The sequence below is a fragment of the Lemur catta genome, chromosome 3 (assembly GCF_020740605.2).
Source record: "Lemur catta isolate mLemCat1 chromosome 3, mLemCat1.pri, whole genome shotgun sequence".
In the NCBI taxonomy this organism is placed as follows: Eukaryota; Metazoa; Chordata; class Mammalia; order Primates; family Lemuridae; genus Lemur; species Lemur catta.
The window spans coordinates 91,829,599-91,849,667 of record NC_059130.1 but is presented as its reverse complement, the minus strand read 5'-3'; the positions used below and the strand labels follow the sequence as shown (position 1 = coordinate 91,849,667).

Below are 20,069 nucleotides of genomic sequence, written 5' to 3'. Positions count from 1 at the left end.
ATGCTGGTCATCCCATATCCCAGCAAAGTGCTTGGCACAGGGTAGGTGCCTGATAAAGTATTCATTTATTCACTAATATACTAATTTGCTAATTGCTTTGTCTTGACATTTCAGCACATGAGACCAAAGTGCTCCTTTTGAAACAGAAGTAATATATCAGAAGCACAGAAATGCTGATGTATTTTATTTTTACTTCAGGGAAAGCCTCCTCTCATTTACCATTACGCTTTGGATTTTTACTGTATCTGTTCTGTTGGTCACTTGATGGGCAGCTCTGTCACCCATCTTAAAGAGCAAAAAGAACAACGGAAGATAAAAGGCAAACATTAAAACTTAAACAACATCTATCACTTTTAAACAAATTGGTCAAATTTATTTAAAGGGTCTCAGAATACTTTCAACAGAAATGGCAGGAGTAGGAGACGGGAGGAGAGAGGAGAAAGGTCACAGAGAGACACCACTGAAACTGGTGCTGCTAGTGGTTCAGTCACAAACTTTTGAACTTTGAAGTATAAAAGGCGACAGAACTTTTACCCAGAACTATGCTAGGTACTATGTTAGAAGAAACATCAGGACAGATGGATACTATTACCAATTTTCTCTGCTGTAGAAAAATAAAGTGGGGAGGGCAGAGACAGTAAGGGGAGTTTGGGGGTGGCAAGTTTTCATAATAATCTTGAAAACCTTCAAGACATATGCTCATAATGCTCATCATCCAAAATTCCTAGCCCATACTTAGCTTAGCTGAGTTCAAAAGGGCTTTTTAAAATAAAGCTCCTTTAATCTTCACAGCATTGTATTATAGTAAATTACACGCCCTTGTAAAGCAGGAGGGGGAAATAGGTCTTCCTATTCCACCCTTCAAAGCCAAGTCCAGGCAACTTGCCAAGGCTCCACTGCGGCAGAGCCAGTTCAAACACTGCTTTCCATGTGCCAGAGTTCTACTTTATTTGTGGGCTTGCTTCCAGCTTTGGTGGTTACTTGAATTTATAGTACATTTTCCTGTATTTGGTTTCCATTTTTAAATATATGCCTGTGTCTTTGCTGTATGAAATCTTTAAAGGGTGGGGCCTGCAGCTATTAAAAAATAATCCATATGGATCCTGCACAATGTTTATGTGAAAGCTTATTTAAAAAACCCCACATTTTATTAATGATAACATGAAAACCAGTAAATGTGCACTGTCTGCCAGCATCAGTGACTTAGTAGGCCATTCAGTTTCCCTATATATTAATATAAAATGAGGGGTTGAACTCAATGACTTCTTAAGTTAGGGAGCTAGTCTGACCTGATCTGTTTTAAGTGACTTTCCTGACATTATGGGCAAATGGTTCTCCTTAATAGACAGACAGAAGCAGGATAAATCTGAAAGTCAAGTTCAGGTGTAAAGAAATGGCAAAAGATTTTCAGTTACTATCACTGTCATGGCTCCCACCCCTAACAACTTAAAAAAGATCAAGAAGCCCTCCCTTGGAAATACGTGCCAGAGCCTCCCTACCAGATGGGCCACTGGTAACATAATAGGAAGCTTGTCATCTCTGCCAACAGCTTGCAGTGAGGCCTTGGCAAGCGAGTAGAGTCCTCCATATTGCCCCTTCCAAATCTGGGCTAACAGTGCCTGTGCCATTTACATCACAGGGCTGATGCAAAGATTAAAGGAAACACGGATAAAGCACAACACAAATGTGTAACCTCTCAAATATGCCAGAAGACTGTTCTCAAAAGGTTGTGGAATGTCATCCATGTATAGACAAAACATACTGCAACACAGAATAGGTCACAAAAGATCTGAAAGGGCTTACCATGCTGAAGGACAGGTTTGCTTTCTTTTCTAACTTGCTCATAGCAACCAAGTCGCTTTCTATCAGGTTGACTCTCTGGGTAAGATTACTGACTGTCTCATTCATCCCTTCGAGTTTAAGATCGTTCTGTCTCTGGTACCCCACCAGGGCACTGTTTACCTCCTCTAAAGAGTTGTGAAGGTACAGGATATCCTAGAGTGGAAATAAATCAAGTTGTGGAATCCACTACAGATGTATATTAGACATGCAGGCCAGCAGCACCAAACAAGCATTATTGTGTCAAGCTACTGAAGTAAACTCCTTTTCCTGGTTTTGACCATCAATTGCCTGTCTCTGCTTTGTCCCTCCCACTCTAAATTGCTCTCAGTTTACTCCCTCTGGAATTGTTTGACCTCAGCTAAACAGGCAGGGGAAAAGAGGGAAGAGGACTACCTACATGATTCACTCTCTGGTCCTAGAAAGCTGAGAGCTTGGAAATTGATTTCCCAATGTTTACCTCACCTGCTGGCAGGAAAGCATGCTGGGTTATTAACTGAAAGGCCCATTAACCTAATTTGTCAGAACAAAACTACCTTAGGAACAATACCAATTACTGAATTGGCTCATGTAACAAAACCATAACAAGTAGTGCATTATTTAGTACAAGATTCAATTATTTTTATTGACATCCTCTAGTACAGATTGCTACTTAAAAAGGAATGATGACTACAGGTTTTAAAGGGCATTAAACTCAAGACAGGAATTCTTCTTAGTGAAGATTTCCTTTATTCTCTTTAATGTGATTCTGAACTCAATATCCTTTTTTCTCTTCTTGCCTTTTCGTCTTTAGACTTTAGAAAATCCTGATTTTCAAGGATATGCTTTCTAACATCCTTAGAATTTAATGTGGCTCCAAATAGCCATCACTCTGGATTAATGTGCTATCCATCCATCTTTAACTTGCCCAGATTGCCATTTTTTATAAAGAGTTTTAGGATAATCTGGTTATTCCATGTCTTTTAAGATATGAAAAGGAATTTACTCCACTGATCGACATGCAGGAGGAAAAATGCAGAGCGCTAAAGAGACAGGCAGCATTTTGGATCCCAAGATACCCACCCACATACCTCTCCGCTCAGCTCCCAGGGAGGCAAATAGGCTCAGCTCCCAGGGAGGCAAACAGATGCAGGACTGCGGAGACACCACAACACTAAGCCCAGACAACTCAGCTGCCTCTGTAGCCCACTGCGGTCAGAGAGTGTTAAGCCAGAGACAAAAAAAATACCTGTTTCAAATTCTCACTGTGGGTTTTATTGTCAAGTTCTGATGTGGCTGAAGGTGTCAGAATGACTTGGGTGCCTCCAGCAGTCTCCTCCTGATCCTGTTAAGAGGAATGGAGGTTAGTGTAGACAACAAGTAATTATTAGGGTGTACCCACAGATTAATTCACAAGTATTTCCCAAGAACGAGTACGTGGCATAACCAGTCTGGTGCTTGGCCCCCGGGGTCACCACGTACTTTGCCCAGTTTGAAGGATGAGCTGGACCAGCAGCACCCAGATTACCTACCTCAGGGAACCAAGAACCTCCTAGTCTCTTTCTCAGTCTCTTAATGGAATAAACTCCCTAGAAACCATGTCTCTTCTCCCCCATTACGTATACTCCCAGAGAAACTACAGAATCACTATAACTTTCCAGGGACCAACTCAGTCTGAACCTGGGACAGTGTTATCATTTCTACTGGATTCACAGGTTTGGACATTAAAAGGGCAGCCAGTCATGTAACCACTGGCTTTGGTCATTGAGCACAACTATTATACCAATCACGCACATCATTAGCTTTTCCCTCATAGCACATACCCAGACTTCTGTTTGAGGGGTATCCTTCCTTTCCCATTCCATTCCCACTGTTCAAGTCTCTCTCTGCAGAGACTTAAGTACATGTTTATATACACTTTTTCCCTTTAGTGGGAAAAAAGTTTGCATGGCTTAATCCTTAAGAACCCATAACTATGACTTATTCAGTATAAAGTACGCCAGTAGGAGGATTACTAGAAGCAATGGAAGTTTAAGAGAGCAGACTTAATTACAATAGAATGTAATTGGTGAAAATAAATTGCTTTCCTGAAATTTGAAATCACAGACATTTATCAACCCTGCTTTTATAAAAAACAAAAGGCAACAAGAAAGAGAAAAGGAGGAGGGGAGTAACCCATGGTTCTAGAAAGCAGGAATTTTTAGTAAGTAAAACATATTTTACAAAATAGTTAGTTACTTGAGAATGTAATGACCAGGATATTAAAATAAAGATAAAAGAACTGCTGAGTTATAGGGGTTTTTGTTATTATGGGTCACACAGTTACTCAGTGGCAGTTAGAACTAGAATCAGGTGCCCAGACACTCAGGTCAGGCACTGGGTTAGCCCCACTAAATAACCGTGAGTAGTACTGGTTCTGAAGAAATTGAAAAACCCTCCCTTCTAGAACTCTCTAACATAGCCCAGGTCTCCTTGGTACAAACTGCCCAGTTTAAACTCAGAATTTTGAAGCTTGCACAGCACTGGGTGGGTGCGGGGCAGATCTAGAAATCTGTGGTGAGTTGTGTGCCTTGAATAATCCTGATTTCATGTGAGTTACATAGGAAATACATTTCTTAGCAAGACAGCAAGGGCTGTGCCATCCTTTTTATCCTTCATACTCCTTCATGGAGCTGTTACCTATTAGGTGATTAATTAAGGCCTCTGAATGACTGCGGACAGCTCACAACTGCAGCAGCATTGAGAGACCCAGAGACATTTGAAAATAATTCCTGGGCACTGCAGGGGTTTGCTTCTTGTCTTAGTTATTTGTTGCCACATAACAAATCATCCCAAAACTTTGTGTATTAAATAAGACAACAATTTATTATTTCTCTCAATTCTCGGCTTGACTGGGCTCAGCTGGGAGGTGGGGGTAGGAGTGATTCTTGTTCCATACGGCATAGGCTGAGGTCACACATATGGCTGCATTCAACTGACAGCCTGGCTAGAGGTGGAACATCCAAGGTGACCTTTCATCCTCTAGTACACCTCTCAGCACTTGGGTGTCTAAGAGCTCTGCTCAAATACCTGATGCAGGGGGAAGGGAAAAAAAATTCCTGAAGCACTGAATACTGAGAAGTAATAACTTGTTTTAAGCCACAGTGTTTTGGAGTGGTTTGTTATGTAGCAATAGATAAAGTGAAACACTTTTCCACTTCGCTTTCCTTCTTTTCCACTTTCTGTCCTACCCATTCCATTCTCAGCAATTGTCTTGCCACTGTATTTCCTCCAGTACCATGTTTACAAAAGACTCAGCTTTCAATTCTAACATAACTCCTTGATTTACAGATTGTAGATCAACATACATTGCTTGTTTTGATTGTTACATCTTTTAAACAGGTGCACAGTAGGGCCTGTTCAGATCAGTGGAAAGCTGGTATCACGACTCTCATACAGGGTGAGCGAGAGCATGATGACTTTTTGGAGCTTTGGCAGATCTTACCGTATCACTCTGCAGTAATTCCAAGGTTTTCTTATGTTCATCCACAGTTTTCTGTATTGCCTCCACAGCAAGATGCACACTGTTTAAAGTATTGCCAATGGAAGCTACGCTCTGAAAAAAAACATGGAGAAAGATCAGTGGTTTTTTTCCTTTTTAAAAGCTTTATTAAGATATAATTGCCATGAAAGAAACTTCATATATTCAAAATGTAAAATTTGATTATTTTGACACACATACAACTGTGAAACCAGTACCACAATCAAGATGATAAGCATTCATCACTTCCAAAAGTTTCCTCATACCCCTGTCTATACCCTCTCTCCCAGCCCTCAGGCAACCACTGATCCACTTTCTGTCACTATAAATCAGTTTGCATTTTGTAGAATTTTATACAAATACAACCAGTAAGCAAGTAGTACTTTTAAAAGTATGGCTTCATTCACTCAGTATAACTGAGATTCATCTATGTTGTAGTTACTCAGCATGTTGCTGCATAGCATTCCATTGAATAGTGATATCACAGTTTGTCTATTCACCTGGACATTTAGGACAAATGTTGATGGACATTTAGGTTTTCCAGTATTTGACTGCTACAAACAAAGCTGCTATGAACATACACACATAAGTCTTCACGTGGACTTACACTTTCATTTCCCTTACCATATGCTCTCTTATCATCACAACACCTAGGGAGTCAATGGCTGAGCATATGGCAGATCTGTGCTGAACTTTTTTTCCCCAAGCTTTTTCCTTTTCCTTTTCCTTTTTTTTTTTTTTTAAGAGCAGCTCAATGATTTGGGGGATTGGTTAATATAATACAGAGAACATAAGGGAAGAGTACAGAATGGCACTTAACACCAGTGCCAGTACTTATTATGGTTATAACTTAAGATATTAATTTTTGTATTATTTGCTTTTCATAAATCAAAGCCATTAACTTGAACGTGAGGCATACACACAATACATACACCTTATACAAAATACTTTTCGTAATTAACATTACATTTTGAAATATTGAAACCTGAGTATCTGTGCTGATTTGTATTTTGACTTAATGGAGCAAGAAGAGAGCATTTAACTAGGGAGGGTTACAGTGATAATAAAGCTCTTAAAGTTCAAAATGTCTTCCTCTTCCTTTGAACTTAACACTGGCCATACAATGTCCTGAGTGGGTTCATTATGAGAAAAATGTCTATCACAGCTTTAATAACTTACTTTGGAAGGAACTAATTAGAAAGCAAATTGGAAGATGAGACTTATCTTTGTTTTCAAATAAGTGGTCTTAATTTTTCTTCTTATAGAAAAAGTTTAAATCATTTTATTATAAATATATCTAAACCCTTAATTTTTGTAGCTTTCAGGTAAAGTCCAGCAATTCATTTATACAAAGTCTATCAGAATAGGTCAGTAGAGATCATCTAATCTTAAATTGTGACATCATCCATTCAAGTCCTTGGCACAATCCTTTGCCAGTAAGAGCACAGCATACCTGGATATGTCACTGGTGATCTTTGATCGAAGTTAGCTTCAAAAACTGGGAGATTTCTGCTATGGTCATGCATTCTTTAACATTTTGTTTATTAACAAAAATCAGCAATCCAGCTTTTCTTAGGTCCTCCTGTGCTAACATTTTACAGAGTTCTTCTCTAGTTACAGAAATCCTCTTTGTACTGTCCCACAACAACTCTTATAAACTCCATGTAAGTACAGTAAGTGTTCCAGGAAGAATGAATAGATTCTTGGCCATCAATATCCCACATTAGGAAACGTGTATTATTAATCACTATCTCTTCTACATTACTTCCTATTGTAGAGGACGTATGTACAACTAACTTCATTCATAGAAACTTGGTAAAGTATAGTAGTTTTCCCTGCATTATCCAGCCCAACAACGATAACTTTGTGCTCCTGGTGATTGAACAGTCTCCATATCCTGGTGAAGAGAATTCCCATTCTTGGGCAGTGGACCCCCCTCCAGTTACTCCGGCCGCCTGGCATAGAGGAGGAGGAGGAGGGGAAGGAGGAGGGGGAGGAGAAGGAGGACAAGAGAGACGAAGAGGAGAGAGACATGCTAGAGCCTCCAGCTCTGCTGCTACTCCTGTACTGGCCTTCTTCCAGGGAACTGAAGAGAGGCTGAAGCCCAGGCTGCCCAAAGCATGTGAGGCCCCACCATTGCTCACCTCAACACTCGTCTGACTCGTGGACCACTGTCCTCCTCTAGCTCCGCTCAGGTGGCAGCAGTGGAGGCCTATGCGTAACTTTTTAAAAGATGGCCAAACCGTTCTAAAATGGTTGTACCATTTTACACTCCCACCAGTGGGGTGTGAGAGTTTCCATCCCATATCCTCACCAACATTGGCACTGTCAGTCTTTTCAATTTTAGCCATTCTGATGGAAGTGTATGTTGTGATTTTCATTTACATTAAACACCAACCTAATGGAGATCAGTGTTTTTAGTTATTTCAAATATGTTCAAACTATGAATTCCACATAACATATACTGAGACAATTAACAGTAATCTATTTACTGATCTACCGATCAATCAAACAAGCAGTTTTCTCAAAGAAGTTTTCCTAGAGGAAAATCAAATCATTCCTAAAGAAAAAAATACTAGTTTATAAATCTGACACCCATGGGTAAGGTTTTCTCACAAACTGCCTGTCAAGCCCTGCTGTGGGCAGGCAGATGGCCTGAGTAACACTGCAGATGGCCACTGTGTCAGGAGAAAATGATGACTTTTGAGTAAAAATGGGCAGGAACCACTTTTGGCTTTGGGAAACCCAGAATTGCAGAGATGAAGGAAAAATCCATTCGGTAGCATTTGTTCTTCTTCCACCGTAGCATCCTCTCAGGAGCCACTGAATAGAGTTAGACATAGGTGTAGCTTACTTTGTTTTCATTAGGCCTAAGGAGCCCAAGTGGACTGGGGACTTGGAGATATATTTCAGAAGCCATCTTTCTAAAAAGGCCTGTCCTAAGGGGTATCCAAAAGAGTGTTACTATTTGGCAGTAACACTCTTTTTTGGTGGGTTTTAGCCTTTTATTAAGACATGCTAACAATTTTATAGTGCCACTAAATTAGCATTTTTAAACAGTATCATTTTTTACTGTACTGATATCCAAGAGTCCAAGAGAACAAGAGATGACATTTTCAACATTTAAAAAATTACATGAGATACACTGAATTCAGGTATTTGAGATGACCTACTATTTCAAAACTGAGCCACTTGCAATAAAAGCAGCACCTGGCATTATAAATGCACAGATTTGCAAAGACATAACATAGTGGCTGGAAGACTCTCAGATGGTAAGCTATCTAAGTAAGCTCTGTTAAATAAGCCACAGGCGTTCAAAGACACCTACTGTTTGAGAATCCTCACTGGCTGGATGTATGAGCCCATGAGGATACAGAAGATAGTAAGCTCTTGTTTAAAGATCTTTTTTTTAAGAAAGCAGCTGACAGAACCATGTGAACTCTGGAGTGAAACTCTGAAACAAGTATTCCCACCAACTGCAAAGTGCCTGGTACATACTGGAGGAAGCTCCACAAATGTTTATTAAATTAATGAATGCCAGAAGAAAACAATTTCCTTTTCTAATGCAAGACTGCCAGAGTTGCTTCTGTACTAAAGGCTACAGAGGCCTGCCTTTTCCCCACTTGGCCTACGGAACAATGGCAAGAATCTGGCCTCATCAAAGCTGTCCCTACATTTTTTTTGAAAGTTTTAAGTAGATGACCATATTGGATAAGTAGTAAATTATGGAGACTGAGCACATACAGATGGTGTGGCTATAAAACAGCAAGTTTTGTTTTCATTCATGGCTTAGGAATTTTTCACTCCTTTGTGGAAACAACCCATATGCTCATAGGACCTGGCACATCATCAAATCAAACTTATCATACACTAGCTTTTAAAAGTCAGATCCTATATTTGACACCCACTGTTTGGGGAATAACTTCATCCATTCCCTGCTGCAGGGGATGATGTTCCTTGTGTTCTAATCAGGCACCTTCTTCTCCCTTTCTACCCCCGTCTACTCTCCCTATCCAGCTTGAAGGATCCCTGAGGTAGTATTCATATGGTTGGTCCTCGCCTCCTACTCCAGGCCTGAGTCCTAGGGATCAAGTAAATAGAAGTTTTAAACTATTATTTGCCTCTGCCCTAGAAGCTACAGAATATACCTGGGAGTGAATTGCTTAGAGTATGTGCACATTTACCTTTGTAAAATAACATCAAATTGTTTTCCAAAGTGATTTTTGCCAATTTATAGTCCCGGCAGGAGTGTTTGAAAGTTTCCTTTGCTCCATATCCTTGCCAATACTTAAATGTTTCCTGAATTCTTAATCTCGCCATTTCCTATATCTGTGGTCCCCCAGCCCCGGGCTGCGGACTGGTATTGGTCCATGGCCTGTTAGAGACCAGGCTGCAGAGTTCTACCCCACCCCCCTGTGCAAAACTGTCTTCTAGGAAACTGGTCCCTGGTGCCAAAAACGTTAGGGACTGCTGCCCTGGATCCTTTTTTTTTCAAAATTCTTTTTCAAGCATGGAAAATAGAGATTCAGAGCAACTCTCATGTATAATTGGTCTGCTTTCATGAACACATTGTGAACGACCAATTGAAAAGGCGAGTGTTGAAAAGCAAATCCATATATGCTAACATAAATCCCAGCACAGCAATTTTGGGACTCCGAGAGCCAAATAAAAAGGTATGAATCTATATAAACCATGGCTAATGGAACTTGTTACAAATTAAAGGCCCAACTAACCAGACCAAAACATAGTTGTTCTGAACTCTTTAGAACACAATGATACACTCTGTTACTGCTTTCTTGGAGCAGCTGATTTCAAATCCCAGGCTTTCAAAGAAAACTTGTAAGAAGCTAGAATTATAGCAATAGGTTAATCTCAGTACTCATACATAGCACTTACCTTCTGAAGCCCCTCTACAGTGGCAGGCAGGCTAATTAAGTCTGCAGCTGACTTAACATTGGCTTTGAGGTGGTTTACTGCAGAAGTCAACAGAGAAATCTGAAAGAAAAAGAGTAACAAACAATAAAAATAGTATTTGTAGAGTACATGCCTCCTTCACAAACTCTACAGTTGATGATATCACGGTACCCTTGGATTTTACGCATTTCTGTGATGTTGTCAGCTCATAGGAGTAGAGGAACTATAGCACCTTGGCTAGACTAGAGATCTGGGAGGCAGCAATAATACCCCCTTTTTCCCTGTTCAGTGTAAACAGTAGTGCCAAAGAGGAAAAGGCAAGCATTATTCTTTACCTTAGTCCTGGTAGCTACAAGATCCAAAAATCCTAAATTACCCAAAAGATGTAGTAATTACCACACAATCCTTCAACAATTGGACAGGAAGAAAGCCAATGATCAAGGGCCACATCAAGATTTCATTTTGGTAAAATATAACACCTCCGTTATTTATTGAACTTTTGTTCCTGCCCAAGTGGGAACATATAAAGTAAAAGCCCATCATTACAAAATACAGTCTACAGGAACCATACCCTGACAACTTGAATAGCACTTTCAACTACTTGGGGATTTGGTTTTGGTTTAATAATGTGATTAATATTTCAAACTCAATAGCTCAACCAAAGCACTACTTTGTAACCTGAAGGGGCTCAATAAATACCCACTGACTCACTGACCGATGCACTGAATGTATTAAAATAGGAACTGCATCAAAATAAAATGTGGCTTCTCTTCTGCTATTTAGGGGTAGAATTCTAAGAAGCTGGACTTCTCTTTTGAATGGGAACTGGGGGAATCTATATAATATTCAGTTTCAGGCTGCAGAGATAATATTCTAACAAGCCTTGCAGTATGGCTCAACACATTCTTGAAAGATCCTTAGTTTTAAACTGCTTTCCTATTCCAAAGTCTAGGATGAGAACACAGATCTACCAACAGCAATTATATTTGGAGCAGCCTCACAGGGTAACTAGTGAAATTTCTGGGCATTTGCTACAGGCCAAGCACAGTAGGAGGCACTGGGGCATATAAGACAAAGCAGAACCTGATTCCCTTCTCATTCCTTCAACAAATGTTTGGCATCTTCTCTGTGTCAGACCAAAAAAAAAAAAAAAAACAAAAACAAAAAAGGAAAGAATCGGACAATAATAAGTACTATGCAAAGAATTTAAACAGAGCTCCCTGAGGGAGCAGTAGCTTGGTCTGAACAAAGGAGTCCAGTGAGGAGCCTGGGAACTCAGGTTCTCTTCTCTTTCTTCCTTCTAGGAGAGATAAATTCAGAGGCTTAAGACGATTTTTCATTCATTCATTAATGCAACAAATATTTATTGAGCCCTATTGTACATCAGTGGTGAACAACAGAGATGTTAGGAATCTTGTGGTGGTTAAATTTTAGTGCAATGAGACAGACAATTTCACAGAAGAAACATTAGATAGTAGGGAGCATTAGAAAAAAATTAAAATAAGGTGACTTGATAAAAGTGACTAGGTAGCTATATTAGATTGATTGCCCAGAGAAGGCCCTATAAGGAGATGAAATTTAAACTGAGATCTAAATAATAAGAATGAATTAATCATACGAAAATTGGATGAAGTACATTTCAGGGCAGAGGGAATTGTTGGGCAAAGGCCCCAGTACAGGAAAGAGCTTAGCATATTTATAGAATAGAAAGGTCAGGTGGCAGGATCACATAATAAGTGTGTGTATGTGAGAGAGACAGAGAGATAGAAGAGACAGAGAAAGAAGTAGGAGGTGCGGCCAGAGACACAGGAAGGGGACAGAATAGGCAGGTCTCTGTAAACCAGGACAAGGATACTGACTCCACTTGAAGTGTGATGAGAAGGGACATGTAAACAGGATGATTACATGAATGGAGACACCTCGTAGGAAGCTTCCTATGGCTGTTAGTGGAAATAGGAAGACCAGTAAGAAGGATGTCTGCACAGTCTAGGCAGGAAATAATAGTTTAGACTTAAGCTGTAGCAGAGGCAATCACAGTAGAGATGACATGATTTGTTGGGACTAGATGTGAGGGGTGCGGAAGACAGAGGAACTGAGGGAAACTCCTAGATCTCTCACGTCAAGGAGCTCTCAATATAGTTGAGAGACAGGATGAGGTCACACTAAAGAAACAATTAGGCATTAAATGTGATACTGAATAAAGTTCTGAGAAAAGCATATCAGTGCAAGTTGAAAATGACAGGCTTCACTGAAATAGGACTCAAATTAGACTGATGGAGAAGTTAGAGTTTGATATATAAAAACAAACCAAGCATTCTTTCCAGGCTATAAGGGTGAAGGTCACATTGGGGAACAGACAGGGTACAATGGTATGAACAGGCTCAGCAGGAATTTTTTCCATAGAACTTCTCAAAGGGACAATGATTTATTTATTCATGTGACTACTGATTAAGTTTCTCTCCTCAAGACTGTAAGCTCCATGTGATCAAGGACTATGTCTGTTTTACTTTCCCCAATATGCCTGGCACAAAGATAGGCACTCAATAAGCATTTACCGAATGAATGAATAGCTGACAATGAACATTCTTTTTCCAGGATGGACATTGAGAAGGCTAGTCCCAGCACAGTAGAGGACAGAGGCCAAGAGGTAAAAGATAAGGCCAGATAAGCAATGAACTTATTTTTCTCATCAGTAAAATGGGTATAACTGTTTAACAACCATTTTGTAGGAATGTGTGATTTTAAAATACATCTATAAATTCTTCAATAGTCCTCTCTTCAAGAGGTGAAACCTAATTCTCTTCCTCTTGAGTGTAGCCTGACTTAGATAACTTGCTTCTAGTGAACAGAATAAAGTGAAATTAACAATTGGCAACTTTAGAAATCAGGTCACAAAAGGCCTATGCCTTCCTTTTTGTTCTCTCTGGGGAAGCCAGCTGTTATGCTGCCCAGGGTAGAGAAGCCCATGTTGGGAGGAACTGAGGCTTTCTGCCAATAGCCATGTGAGTAAGATACTCCAGCCCCAGTCAAGCCTTCAGATTATGAAGCCCCAAGGCCAACATCTTAACTGCAACCTTAGAGATCCTAGACAGAACCCCTCTGCTAAGCTGCTGCCAAATGCCTGACCCACAGAAACTACAAGATAATAAATGTTGGCTGTTTTAAGCCAGTAAGTTTTGGGATAATATATAACCCAGCAACACATGACTAATACAGGCTATGAGAATTAAGTGAGATATGTAAGTAAAGAACTTAACATCATACCTGGTACAAACAAAATGTCAAGTGACAGTTTTTAGCAGTGAAATTTAATCAGCACTTGAACATGCAATTCTCCATATATGCTCCAAAATATTCAGACTAATCATCAATATTCTAACTCCATCCACTTAAAAAACAAATTAGGTAAGAAAACTTAGCACACAAGGAGATACTCTCAGCAAACTATAAACCCCTTAAGAGTAGCAATTACATCAAGGAGGTTTTCACCCATGCCTTTAAAAAGATATGAATAACATCCAGCTTTGAAAAGGACATGGAAACAGGCATTCTCATGCATTGTTTATGGGAGTATAAACACAGAAGGCTTGTTAGAAGGTTATCTAGGAAAATCCATCAAAAATTGAAATGTTTATATCCTTTAATTCAGCAATTTCACTCCTAGAAACCTTAAAGATTATTAGCTCATGTGCACAATGATTTATGCACTTCTTCCTTATTTGTAACAGCAAAATACAGGGTGTCCCAAAAGTCGCCATATACAGGGAAAATGGGAAATTATGGCTAAATATCCCTTTACTTACAAAATATTCATTACAAAATTTTTCCTTTATATGGAGACTTTTGGGACATCCTGCACTATAAACAATCTAAATGTCTATCAGTCAGGATGTAGTATATTCAGTGAACAAAGTTGTAGAATAACATATCAAATGACCCTATTTACACACATTAACCCATAAGCTAATTTATATTAAAAGCTACTTTGATTTTGCAAATACATAGAAAGAGGACTGGAAGGACACAGCCCATATTATTGACAGTGGACATCTATGGGGACAGGGAGCATGATGAATATGTGCATGTGTTCATGTGTGGTGCAGCACAAACAGAGACAGGGACCGAAGGAAAATTTTCATAGGAGTTCTATATGTATTTTATTGTTTAAATCTTAAATAAGAATATATTCACAAATTATTTATGAAATTTTTAAAAAGACAAAAGATGAAAAGAAATATACACATAAGAAAAAGATACCATATACCTTTGGAAGGGGTTTGATGGGTTTTCTTGGCTGACCCTTTCCTCCATGCCCTCCACTAGGCCTTCCAAGACCACCTTAACATGCCCGATCATGAAGTGCCAGGAAGGTAGTCCTCCCCCAGGTATGTTTTCTTCAGTGCTCCAAAGTATGTATGTAGCTAGCTCAAGACTAGCTTGATGGGCAAGAATACAACTATTCCAAACACCCTATGAATTATGTGTTTATCTTTTAGCCACCTGAGGGAACAAACTCTCTACTGACCACTGGCCAGATCCTGAAGGGACAAAAAGATGTGCTCTGGGGAGCAACTATTCTCCCAGGTACTGCAAGTTCCTGAGGCTATTGCAGGGCTCATTGTTAATAAGAAGTATCTCAGGGAAGGTAATGGCCTCACAAAAAGCCAGTGTGGCTGGTTGGCAGCTGCCATTTCAGCCAAAACCAGAGAAGCAGCGGAGACCCAATGCCAGCAGGATTAGCTGAGGTGCTGCTGCACTTCTCCCCATGCCGCAAAACTCTAGGCCTAGGGTATCAGCAGCCTCACTGAAAAAGCACACTCTGGGGAGCTGACCATGAACTCTCCAGGTACCAAACATCACTTAGGGCGTCTTACTCACGTATAAGACCTAAATCACACACTGGTCCCCAGGACGCAACTATATTCCCATAAATTACAAAGCTGGATTCCATCTTCCAATATTTTTCTCCTTAGTCGAATAATGCCAAAATTTATGGAAAAGTACAGCAAAGCTACATGTATAACTGGAATGGAGAGACAAGGGGCACCCTCCTATTACTGTCTCTGGAACTGCTCTGGACTCGATGCATTTTAGAATGTCAGATTGGATTCAAGCATTACAGAACTTTTTCCTAAAAGTTACACTTTGCAATCTGAAGAGTCTAAGAAGTTGAATTAAATAGAAACCATTAAGAGAAAAATCCATATTCCAGACAAAAGATGAGCCATGACTTTTATGCATATTACATGACTTTTCATTAGAAAAATTAAAAATAGCTATTGTACACTATTGCTTAATAGATCATTTTATACTATAAAGTCTGAAATGCTGCTTTTTTGCTTTGGGGTTGAAATTAAGTATTCTTTGAATAGCAAGGAAAAAAGTTACTAAGATAGGCAATCATCAATGATGAATGATTGTGAGCCCTACTAAGGACCTGACATCATATCTTTTCAACTTTATCTACCGAGCAACTACTGAATCCTACAAGAGATAAAAAGATGGGAGGTAGAACGGGAAACTGGGGAAAAAAGCTCCCAGGACTTGAGTATTTTAATGTTAGCATTGCTACACAGTTGTGTGATTTTGGGCAAACTACTTCTTAACTTCTTTGTGCCTCAGTTTTCTTATCTGTAAAATGGAGACACCACCTCCATTTCATAGGGAACAGAGGGTTATAGAAACAAAGAAAGGAAGTCATTATGTGTAGTGCATCTAATAATGGCCTGCACAAAGAAAGCATTTCATGAATGGCAATTATTTTCAATACCATCATCATCACCATTGTTATCTTCATCACCATGCTTAAGGCTTAGAATACAGTGTACAATCTTTTAGTGCAATTAGAAACATATGCAAATAACCACCACATAAAGTATTTGGACCAAGTACTAAAAAAAGATACAGAGAGTACTACAGGAGAAGGGCACTCAAGGTCTTTCTTGATATGGCTCTTGCTGGCTTACCTTTATCTCTGGCCTCTTTCCACCAAACTATACTATAGCTATAATGAACGACTAAAATTCCCTGAACACACCATGTTTTCATTCATCTCTGCTGTTGCACACACAGTCAAGTCTCATTATTAGTTGCAGTTATATTCTAGAAATTTGTAGCAAACACCAAATTAGTGATTACTGAACTACTGCATCTAGGGGAAACACAGGATGAGGTGTCTGTGAGCTCTCTGCTCAAATTTCTATCAATTGATCAGTACAATACATAACCTTGTTTTATGTGTGTTTCTGTTTCAAGACATCTTATTTAATGCATATTATTGACTCCGCACTGAACTCACAGCCAGTAGAACCATAACTCATGCCTGAAAGAAGCCTATCTAATACACGTATTTTCTCCATACGGCCGTCACAGTCTCCTTGCACTTAGGAAACTCAGACAGTAGGTTAGCACTATACCTGGGGGCATTTTAAACAGTGAAATCACCAGTATAAAGCAAAAAAAAGTGACACTAAATATACTATGAAAAAGACACTTGTTTACAGTAGGAGAGCTGAAACAAGAAGGCAGCATGTCACCTTGTTCGACCTCAGCTGTAAATATTCATTTTGAATGACGCAAATTTTTTGCCACTGTGTACATATTGGTGAATGACTGCAAAAGTGCCACAAGGATAGATTTTGGGGTTACAAAAAAATTTAGCAAATAGGAAATTTGGAAACATGGGATTCATAAACTATGAAGATCAATTGTACTAGTATTTTACCTGGAATACCCTTCTTTCTTTCTGCAGAATTCACCTGGCCAACTCCTAGTTGCCCTTCAGGAGTCAGCTCAGGATCTCTGGGAAATCCCACCTGACCCCAGTCTCAGTTACATACATACTTAAATATGCCCTCACAATGCTCATTTGGAACCATTTCTTATTGCTTATCAGGTTATTTTACAATTGTTTACTTTTCTATCTTCTCCATTTGACTGTAAGATCCTTGAGAGAAGGAATCACATCTTTTTTTGGTTTTAAATCTGAATGTTTGTATTCCCCTAAAATTAATATGTTGAAAATTGAACCTCAATGTGGTGGTATTAAGAGGTGGAGCCTTTGGGAGGTGATTTAGGAGGACTCCACCCTCATGAATGGGATTAGTGCCCTTAAAATAGAAGTCTGAGGGGGGCTTGTTTGCCCTTTCTGCCATGTGAGAACACAACAAGGTGATATGTATGAAGTAGAGAGTGAGATTTCACCAGACACTGAATCTGCTGGCACCTTGATCTTGGGCTTCCCAGTCTCCAGAACTGTGAGCAATAATTTTGTGTTGTTTATAAGTTACTTAGTTTAAAGGTATTTCATTATAGCAGCCTAAATAGATTAAGACAGAACCCAAAGCCTAGCTCCACAAAAACAGCTCAGTTAACATCTGTTAAATTAATGGTCTTCAAAGAAGAAGAGAAGACTCCCTATAATGGTCAAGAGGGAATAGGTATAAATCAGAGGTTTCATGAATAAAACAGAAAAGGAAATGGGATTTCAACTACTGGGTTAAAGCTTTTTCAAGGCAAAATTTGATTTTAACTTTTTCAGACTGATGGCTTTTTTCAGACTGCATTAACTCCAACTCACATTGGGCAAAGAACAGTTCTTATTAAGTGATATAATCCATTTTCTTGTTTTTAAAGTTACTTTGAACTGCTTTTAAAAATTGCCACTAAAAGCATCTTAATTGACACTCACTGTTAGATATAGAAACACGGTTAAATATTAATTTTATTTTTATACCTATTTTGGTTTAGAACAAATGCCTCTTAGACAAACAGGCCATCAGAGATGTGTAACAGTAATTTTAGAAAACCACCGAGACAGAGAGTGCCAAGTTCACTTTGGGAAACAACATAAAGTTCTGCTTCACCACCACCCATCCTTCTGGGTACATGCCAGCAGCAAATTCCTCTGCATCAGGTTGGCTTCTTATGTTAGTCTTAGCACCATGGAAGGTACATTGAAACTAAAACGGAAAGGGTTTCAGTTCAATCTCTCCCAGTTTCCTATATGAAGCCCTAGGACTGAAGTAAATTTTCCTGTTTATAGCAGGTCCTCGAATAATATCGTTTCATTCAACATCATTTTTTAATAACATTATTGAGAAAAAAAATTGATTCCCAGCTGGGGCTACTGTGTGGAGTTTACATGTTCTCCCCATGTCTGCGTGGGTTTTCTCCAGGTACTTGTTTCCTCCCACATCCCAAAGCTACGCAGGTTTGGTTAGTTGGCATGTCTACATGGTCCCAGTCTAAGTGAGAGTGGGTGTGGGAGTGAGCCCTGCAATAGAATGGTGTCCTGGTCCAGGGTCTGTTCCAACCTTGCATCCTGAGCTGCCAAGATAGGCCCTGGCCACCTTCAACTCTGAACTGGAATAACTGGTAAATAATTCTCTCACTTGTTTTTATTAATCTTTCTTCAACGTACATATAGCTCACATTTATTTCAATGCCTAATGTTAGAAGTGTTTTGGTCTTTATTTAGAAGTTTGGGGATGTTTTTGTGACCAGAAATATGCTGTAGGAACTTAACTTTTGTTTCTCTCAATTAGCCTATGATAAAATTGGTTTCATTATATATCACATAACTTAAAGTCACAGTTTCGAAGAACCTATCGGCAATGTTAAATGAGGACTTCCTGTACCTGCCTTCTCAGGTGCTTCCTGCACTAAAAATAATAGCCAGGACAAGAATAAAATTATTCTTCTGTGTCCGGATTCCTGGCTAAAGAGAACTCAGAAATCAACGTATGTGCCCAAGATTTAAAATATTTATGTGTGTTCTCACACAATGTACCAATTTCTCCTTTGACTCTTCCCATAATGTCAATTTACAAGAAGGAGACGAGAAAGATAGCTGATTTTGCCTCTTCATGCTGAACAATCTCATCCTCCTCTCAGAATGGTAAACTCCACGACTGGGTACCTACATGGAATACACGGTTTGCCCAGAAGAGATGTTAATTATTTCTCAGTGCTCCAATGTGGTCTGCTTTTACCTGATATACTCTCTGGTCAAACTGCTTACGTGCTGCATGAATGTAGGCAAGGCCATAATTTATCCTATTCTTTTTCCAAAAAAGGGATGAATACTTGCTTTTCCCTAATTGCTGAGAATTCAAGAATAAATGACAGCTAGTAAATACTAGGTGCTGCAACTCATCAATTATTTCATGAATAATTTAAAAAATAAAATAGAACTGAATAGAAAATATCATAATGCATCATACATATTAATGGTAAGCTATTGTTTCAGAAATATTTATTTAAGTTACTTATATGTATGTACGTATTTACTGGGTAACAATGTAAAACATTTTTTACTGTGGGTTCCAGGCAAAAGTTTGGAAGCCACTGCCCCAGGCCATTGATCTTTGGCCTTAAATGCTGAACTGTCCCACTCCTGAATCACTGCTAAAGACATAGCTTCAGAAATATTTGCAAGTGCTTTCTTCTAGCACTGTGCTCCCTGCCACTGGCTCATTCTGAAATTTGTGCCCTACTCCAAAGAATACCCTCTTAGCCCCAACAGGGATGATATATCTATTTTTAAGCACTTTGCATGTGTACTTGAGTTTTCTTTTTCAATGCACATATCTTTCCTAACTAAACTGGAAATACTAAGGACGTGAGCTATAGTTACCCAGTGAGCTCTGGTCAGTTTAGGGACTGGAAAAGCTCATGCTCTAGGCTTGCTTGCCTGACCAAGGTACTTAACCAACTCTACCACCTGCTTTTAAGAATGACTGCTATTGATGGTTTCCAGATTTGTTTTAGCACACTGTAAAGCACTACACTCTAAGGCTGCATCTGTTAAGTTTGT

At 39.3% G+C, this 20,069-nt stretch overlaps 1 protein-coding gene and 1 pseudogene across 2 annotated transcripts in view; both read right to left on the bottom strand.

Annotated features, from left to right (window-relative positions):
- Nucleotides 1–20,069, bottom strand: part of EFCAB14 (EF-hand calcium binding domain 14) — a 40,274-nt gene that overhangs the window by 10,372 nt on the left and 9,833 nt on the right. The window contains exons 4-7 of one of the 2 annotated variants that reach the window (XM_045545483.1): nucleotides 10,235–10,333; nucleotides 5,303–5,413; nucleotides 3,068–3,163; nucleotides 1,804–1,995 (exon numbers count right to left, since the gene is read on the bottom strand). In XM_045545483.1, coding sequence (XP_045401439.1) covers nucleotides 1,804–1,995; nucleotides 3,068–3,163; nucleotides 5,303–5,413; nucleotides 10,235–10,333 — 498 coding nt within the window. The remainder of the gene's footprint in view (nucleotides 1–1,803; nucleotides 1,996–3,067; nucleotides 3,164–5,302; nucleotides 5,414–10,234; nucleotides 10,334–20,069) is intronic. The other variant, XM_045545484.1, reaches the window with a different exon arrangement.
- LOC123634171 lies at nucleotides 6,678–7,240 on the bottom strand (annotated as a pseudogene).